General features: G+C 33.2%; 1 protein-coding gene across 1 annotated transcript; it reads left to right on the top strand.

Annotated features, from left to right (window-relative positions):
- Window positions 1–4080: 4080 nt before the first annotated feature.
- Window positions 4081–5286, top strand: LOC137935315 (uncharacterized). The gene is made up of 4 exons (XM_068779986.1): window positions 4081–4183; window positions 4422–4783; window positions 4887–4959; window positions 5006–5286. The coding sequence occupies exons 1-4, from the start codon at window positions 4081–4083 to the stop codon at window positions 5284–5286; spliced, it is 819 nt and encodes a 272-aa protein (XP_068636087.1).
- Window positions 5287–7783: the final 2497 nt, after the last annotated feature.

Raw genomic sequence — 7783 nt, 5'->3', positions numbered from 1 at the left:
GTTTAATTATTCATTTTTTATGTTAAAATATATCTTATGTTATTAACAAAATAGTATATTTATTTATTATATTTATTTATGTTATTGTTTTACTTTTTATTTATCTATTTTTTATAATTAATTAGTTCACAGTTAATTGTCACACATAATTATTGATTTAATTTATAATAAACTATAATTATTTATTAATATAATATCTTATTTAATTAATTAGTTTATTAATATATTTGAATTCTACATTAAATTACTTATTAGTATAGTAACCATGTTTGTTTTGGTTAATTATCTATTAAGGTATATCTTCTATTTAAGTATATTATAAAAAGTTACTCATTCTCTTGTTTACATCATACTTTTCATTTTTAGCACTAACACTGGAAACTGTTATTTAGTGTACTTGAACTCATCTACACTAACACCAACAAGTGTTGTAACTGGAACTTGAACCCAAAATGCACAAACAAACCCCCCCCCCCCCCCAATTCAGCTCTCTTCTATGTACTTCTTTCTCCTTTATATATCAAAATAGCCACACTTGGTCCAACAAATAACATTCCCAAGCCACTATTTCTACTTCCAATTTTGCCCCCCAAACACACTTTTGCACCTATCGACTTAATTGAACTCCAAGAGAGTGAAATTTATTGAAATTAAAATAATTACCTAGAGCCTAACAATTTGCAAATGGTTTTACACTTTAGGAACATTAAATAAACTAAAAGTTAAAGGAACCCATGACCTATAAATTAGACTTTTATGTTGCTTAGCACACAAAAAATAGCTCAATCATAACAAGCTTTAAAAGTCAAAGTTCAAATATATTTTCCAATCAATGAAATATTATTTAACAATCTAAGCTAAGATATATAAAAACGTTTTTTTTAAATCTCTTGTGCATTTAACTCTTTGGAAAACAAATGGAGTGGACTTGTATGTCCCCAAATCAACTTCTCATGATTATTTCAAAGTATAGAGTGCTTTGGAAAAGGGTCATAGTCACTATGACAACCTTCACACATGAAATGAGGCAAAAAATCAACTTAACTTCGAACATTTTAAAAAGTAGTCTAGGGGCATTTTGATCATTTCACCTTATCGCCATATTCATATTTTTATGTGATCTTGTTCCCAATGGTGAATTATGTCTATAGTCCAAGTTTCATGTGCACGACATATAGAACGAGAGATATATAGTGAAGGGTTTAACTTTAGTGAATGGTGTTTTGTCATTATACCAGATTCACTTAATTAAATAGGTTGGGAGTCATACACGATCCCCAATGCAACTCATTCTTGAGCCTTTTTCATTCTCTCTCTCTCTCTCTCTCTCTCTCTCTCTCTCTCATTTTTCGTTCACATCACTCTATGTTCTTAATTTTTTTCATGGTATTGGAGCAATAGATCATATCTATAAAAGTTTTTTTTTTTTGTCAGTAATCATCATTCTTTGACGAAGGCGATCACTAGATGAAGGGTTCTCAGATCTTTCTGTTATTGGTTGGTAAAAACTCAAATTTCCATCCCTTTCTTCTGCCTTAACCCCAGGGTTATTGGTTCTACTATTCCTAGAACAACTTTCTATGATTTAATTGCCCTAAAAAGGGTTTATTATGTTTGTCTTGGATGTGTGCCACCTACCCTTTTATCTTACCTGCATCATCTTGATTTAGGCTAACATCAGCCCTAATTGGTGGCTGATTGGATTAGTTTTTTGGAAAATGAGATTTTTTTTGTGATTAGAAGGGATTGTAGTGAATACATCACGATGTTTGCCCTAACCTTAATTTTACATGATGGGGCCCACATAGTTGGTCTATAAGAAGTACTTTGAAAAGTGAAATTGAAAAAAATTGTGATTCTATTCAAGCAATATCATTGATTCTGGTGAAGTATATACTCTATCTAGAGAATTTTTAGGTTTTGATGGAAAGGATAATATTACTATTAGTTCTGAGAAGTTGAATAGCTCAAATTATCTTAATTGGGTCAAATCAGTTACGATGTACTTGAAAGCCAAAAAGAAGATGAAGGGCCTACTAGTGCATGCTGAGGGAAAGTGAAAATGAATTTGAATTCACTTTCACTTACCCAAAATTTTTAGTGCACGACAAACGATTGAAAGTTGATTTCACTCGCTCTTTCTCAATGCAGCTTTCCTCCTCTCTCGACCCTCTGAAATCCGAGCTTCCTCATCATTGACACCTTCCTCTCTTCCTCAACCCTCTAATTTTTCTCCCTCTTCTAGTCGTGGTTCGGTCCCTATCTTTTCGTCGGACGACCTCACTCAGCCGCTGCTCGGACTCACCCTTGGCTGTTTTTTCCCTGATGTCACCGATCGACTCGTTCTTATGATCCGTTCCCATCACTATACATCCTCTCGCCGTCTCCTCTCTCAAAACTAAGAAAATTTACCATCTGTTGTGTTCACTAGTGCTTTGATGTCTTGATTACCGTTTTCCTTTGTTTGTTTCATGACATGCGACTCCAACGCACTGAGTAAGATCGAAAAGTGTAAATATTTTTGGAAATTGATCATACCATGCACAAATTGTGTATTTATTCTTCTACTTATTAGTGCATCAATTTTCTATTTGAACTTCAATCACCTATGCGGTATTTTGCATTTTCTGCACTTCCAACTCATGGAGATATTACCCATCACTATCCTTCAACAAAAATTTGTAGCTAAAGCCCTAAAAGCATTTAGATGGGATTCCAGAATTTCTGATTTTAGACACAATCAATCTACCTACAAAGCAGTGATACAGAAGATATGTATTTTTCGTTAGTTTCAAACTATAGATAATGTTCTTGAGGAACGCCAAGCACAGTTGTAGATGATGTTTGTGTTTCTTTTAAATTTATTTACATGATTTAACTTATTCCAAAAACACTAAAGAGTACAAATTGGATCTACTCTATTGTTCGTATTATATGCTTTCAAATTATTCATTTATTTTATGTTTGTAGATTTGATTTTTTGCATAATAATTATTCTTCAAAAGTAAGTAGTTTTTGTTTTTATTTAATTTATGTTTTAGTTTATTTACTTTCTGTATTATTTTAATTTAATTTAAATTATTTTAAATTATTTTAAAATTTTACCAATTTATTTTTTGTTCAACTTATGTGTGTTTAATCTATTCATTAAAAATTAAAAATACTTTAAAATCTATTAATTATTGAAAATCAATGTTTATTATTGTCTTAATTTTACTTTTTTTTTCCTTTTAGTTTATTTTATTTCATATTAAATTATGTACATATATTTATTTATTTTTCAATTTTTACTTAGTTTAAGTAACCATGTTTGATTAGGTATATTATTTTTTTATATTTAAATAAATTAATATTTAAATTATAATTGTAAATTATTTATATTATTTTTTAATTAAAAAGTTAAATAAAATTGTCTAAATAAATTTAAATCTATCAGTATTTTATTAATAACTCATTCTCCACTTTCCACTACATTTTTCATTATGCACACTAACACAAGAATGTACTTTACTCTGCACTTTTCATTAAACACACTAACACAAAAAATAATTCAATTTCACTAGTTCATTCATTTTCCATTTGGCTTTGAAAATGCACTAACCTCCCATGAAGTTCATTGGGGATGATCCCCCAATTCCCACTTATGATGATTGGGAAACCAAGTTATGCCTTGGATTGTCAACAACATTGATTCTACTCTCCAGAACCAGGTAATGAATTGTGAGACTGCCAAGGTTATGTGGATGTCTCTAGAGTCTTTATATGGTCAAGAGAGCAATATTTCTTGGATGCGTGAGTTATATGCAAATCTCTAGGTTGAAAAGAGGAAACAAGACAGTAATGGAATACTACTATTTCTTTCTGGGCATATGACAGGAAATCAATATATATCATCCATTTACTACGGATGAATGAAAGCTAAGAAAACAAAAAATTCAATTGTTCGCAGCAAAATTTCTCGATGGTTTAGTTGTTGAATTTAATGAAATCAAGGCTTATGTTCTCACCTCTTATGACATACCCACCCTATCCAGTACTTTCAAAAGGGTTATGAGAGCTTAAAAGACAATTGTACCCAAGATGGAGAAAGATTCTAAGATACGTGAAGCCACTGCTCTTACTACATCAGATACCGCATCATGTATAACCCAGGTCAAGGAAAAGATGGTAAATCAGAAAGGAAGTGTGTTCATTGTGGACGCACTAATCATTATTCCACAAATGTTGGATCAAGTTTGGAAAACCTACATCGGTCAATTCTACTATTCATGATGGCAGTAGAAAAGTGTCTGATGTTGGAGCACCTGTCACACCTGGAGCCCTAGATGAAATGCAAAAATTAATTCAGCAACAATAGTAGATTGTCGATGGCTTAGGTCTCCGCTGCATGTTTTTTTATCAACCTTCTTCCATTCTTGAAGGTAAAATCCTTATTCAAGTCATGTTACCATCTTCTCCTTTATTTCCTATACCACTCCATGTGTTTGGATGCATTTGCTTTACTCGTGATTTGGGACCATCCAGGGATAAACTGTCTCCTAGGGCTATCAAGTTTATCTTCTTAGGATACAAATATTTTTGTCCGTCTACTAGAAAGACAATTAAATCTATAGTTGTTACATTTTCCGAGAATGTTCCATTCTTTGACTCTACAATTTCTGAGATAATTCCTCTTTTTCCCTCTGTCCTCGAGTCTGCCATTCCTATACCAATTGATGATTGTATTCAACCTCCACAAGATGTCACTATTGAGAAACTGTTGCAAGTGTATCGGCATAGACCGGCAACATCTCACCCGATTCTACTCCTCTCTCTCACCAAGCCATGAATCTGAGTCGTCTCAAGATCTTGAGTTAAGTGATTTGTACCTTCCTATTGCACTCCAGAAGGGTGTTAGAAAAGGTACTCACCTCTATCTCATTTTGTATCCTTTGATTCCTTATCTAACAGTTATTGCAAGTTTGCCTTGTCCATCTCTGCATGTATTATTCCTTCTTCATTGCAGGATGCTCTTTTGTCTCCTTATTAGAAACAAGTCATCGATTTGAGATGGAAGCATTGCTAGATAGAGGTACTTGGGAGCTATGTGATTTACCTCTAGGGGCTGGAGTAGTTGGTTGTCGATTGGTGTATACAATAAACTGTAAGGCAAATGGGTCAATTGATATACATAGAGCAAGACTAGTCACAAAGGAAACACCTAGACTTATGGAGTTGATGTCTTTGAGACCTTTTCCCTTGTTGCTCGCATGTCCTCTGTTCATATACTGGTTTTTCTTGCAATGAAGCAAGGATGGTTCCTATACTAGCTTGACATCAAGAATGTTTTCTCATACGATGATCTTGAAGAAGAAGTGTACATGAGAAAAGTTCTCTGTTCATATAGTAATTTTTCTTGCAATTAAGCAAGAAGATCCTTTGTTTTATCAAGTTGTAGCCCTAAGGGCATTGTAAAACTATAAATAAAAGCATTGGCTAAGAGGTAGGGCATTGAAGCACTCTCCTCTCTTTCCACAAATTCGTCCAGCCCTCATTTTTCTTTTTGACGCAACCCTCTTCTCCCTCAATCCAAACTCTCTCCTTCCACGTCCTTCTTCTTCTTCTTCTTTCTTGTTGATCTAAAGTTCCTTTCACGAGATCCTAAATTCTACAAAGAAGTTAAATCACATTTGGCAACTCACTTCCAAACTACAAATTTGGGCCAACTGAAATATTTTTTGGGGATAGAAATAGCAAGAAGCAAAGAAGGAATTTTCTTGACATAGAGGAACTACATAACTAATATGTTTCAAGAATATGGTCTTTTGGGAAGTAAACCAATTGATACACCTATGGAGGTAAGCATGATCTCCATGATGAAAAAAGTACAAAATTGAAGATAAAATAATATATCGAAGATTATTAGACATGTTATATATGCTATAGCTACTCGACCATATATCTTTTGTGCGGTCTGTGTATGGAACATCCACGTAAGATTCATCCAGAAGTTGCATACTGAATTTTAAGATATCTAAAAAGAGCACCAGGAAAAGGTCTTCTCTTTAGACCTAGTGATCATTTGAGGATTGAAGCATTTTTTTATGTTGATGATGCAAGGTCTAAATTGAGCTAGAAATCAACCATTGGGTATTGTGTGTTTTTGGGAGAAATTTAAACAATTGGAAGAGAAAGAAACAAAATGTGGTTGTTAGGTCTAGTGCAAAAACGGAGTCGAGGGCAATTGCCCATACCATTAGTCAACTAATGTGAGTGAGATCCATCTCCGAGGAGTTGGGTATCTACCAGGAGAAACATATGACTATGTTCTGTGATAACCAGGCATCTATTTTTATTTCCAGTAATCTAGGGTAACATAAGACATCTAAACACATAGAGCTAGATTGTTACTTCATTTGGGATGTTGTGAAGAAGGTGGTGACCCCATATGTTTGGTTTGATGATAAGCTTGGCGATGTTTTACTAAAGCACTAGGGAAGAGTTAACTTATGAAATTCAATGACAAGTTGGGCCTCTTTGATATATATACTCCAGCTTGAGGGGGAGTATTGAAAAACTACTTTAGGGTATTTTGGTCAATTTACTTTATCACCATATTTATATTTTTATGTAATCTTGTTCCCAATGTTGAATTATGTTTATAGTCCAAGTTTCATGTACATATGACATATTGAATGGAGATATAAGGAAGTAAGCATTTTAACTTAAGTGAAAGGCATTTTTGTAGTTATACCAGATTACTTAATCAAATAGGTTGTGGGTTGTGCATGACCCCCAACGCAACTCATTCTTGAGCCTTTCTCGTTTTCTCTTTTCTCTCTATCTCTCTCTCTCTCTCTCTCTCTCTCTCTCTCTCTCTCTCTCTCTCATTCTTCACATCTTTCACTATTTTTAAAATCTTCAATAGTCATTAGGTTTTAATATGGATTTTTGTTCTCTAGTAAAATCCACTAAAAAAATTCATGAAAATAATTAAAATTTTCAGCTCAAACTGCTTATCGTAATGGCAGTTCATTGGTATATTTTTGTGACCTAAAGAGCTCAAATTGAAGCCCAAAATCCATTTCTACATATGTTGGAAAGAGTCGCCCAAAAAAGAGCATTATTCGAACATTTCTTCCTCTAGAATTTTTTTTCACAAGCTTTTTTAGAACAATCACCTCTTCTCAAACATTTTGCTCAAGAAACTTTTCTTCTATCATAATTTTTTTGAATACTAAAGTCTTGTTTGAACTTTTTTTTCTTCTTTTGACTTTTGGGGCATAAAATTGACTTCAAAACCTATTCAAACTTCACCCAAAAATACACGAATAGTTCCAAATGTTTGTTATCATTAAAACATGGAGGAGGGAGATCTTGAGACCAAATATTTTCTAATAGGAGGACTTTTACTTGAATTTTATTTACTTGTTTGTAAGTTTGACTATCTATGAAAGAATAAAGTGCTTAACAGGGGAGTCCACATTTAAAACCCTGCTCTATTTTCCCAATTCATCTACTCTCTCCCAATAAGATACATCTACTCTTTTTTACTTGCCTCCTTCCTAACTCTCTATCTCTCATTCTCCCCTAACCTATTGTTAAGATACACCCACATGTGTAGGGGTGCCATGGCTAGTAAATAAGGAGAACATTCATAGAGAAAGCATAGAATTGTAATTATGCAACCTGGGGTATATCCTCGTATGTCTATTTCCTTTTAAAACATGTAGTTGTAATGGCATTATAGTTATTGTAAACACCTTCACACAACTATAAATACAACCTCAAGGCATGGGTAGAG

This window comes from Aristolochia californica, unplaced genomic scaffold, assembly GCF_029961685.1.
Source record: "Aristolochia californica isolate CCGP_79_NKW_82.1479 unplaced genomic scaffold, dmAriCali1.0.hap1 SCAF_6, whole genome shotgun sequence".
Classification (NCBI taxonomy): domain Eukaryota; kingdom Viridiplantae; phylum Streptophyta; class Magnoliopsida; order Piperales; family Aristolochiaceae; genus Aristolochia; species Aristolochia californica.
This window is presented reverse-complemented; position numbering and strand designations above follow the sequence as displayed.

Excerpts from the sequence above, each read along its gene's own strand:
- LOC137935315 (XM_068779986.1), top strand. The coding sequence starts at position 4,081 with ATGGAGAAAGATTCTAAGATACGTGAAGCCACTGCTCTTACTACATCA. Across the intron at positions 4,784-4,886 it reads AAGTGTATCGGCATAGACCG|AAGGGTGTTAGAAAAGGTAC; the intron begins GCAACATCTCAC and ends ATTGCACTCCAG. Across the intron at positions 4,960-5,005 it reads TTATCTAACAGTTATTGCAA|GATGCTCTTTTGTCTCCTTA; the intron begins GTTTGCCTTGTC and ends TCTTCATTGCAG.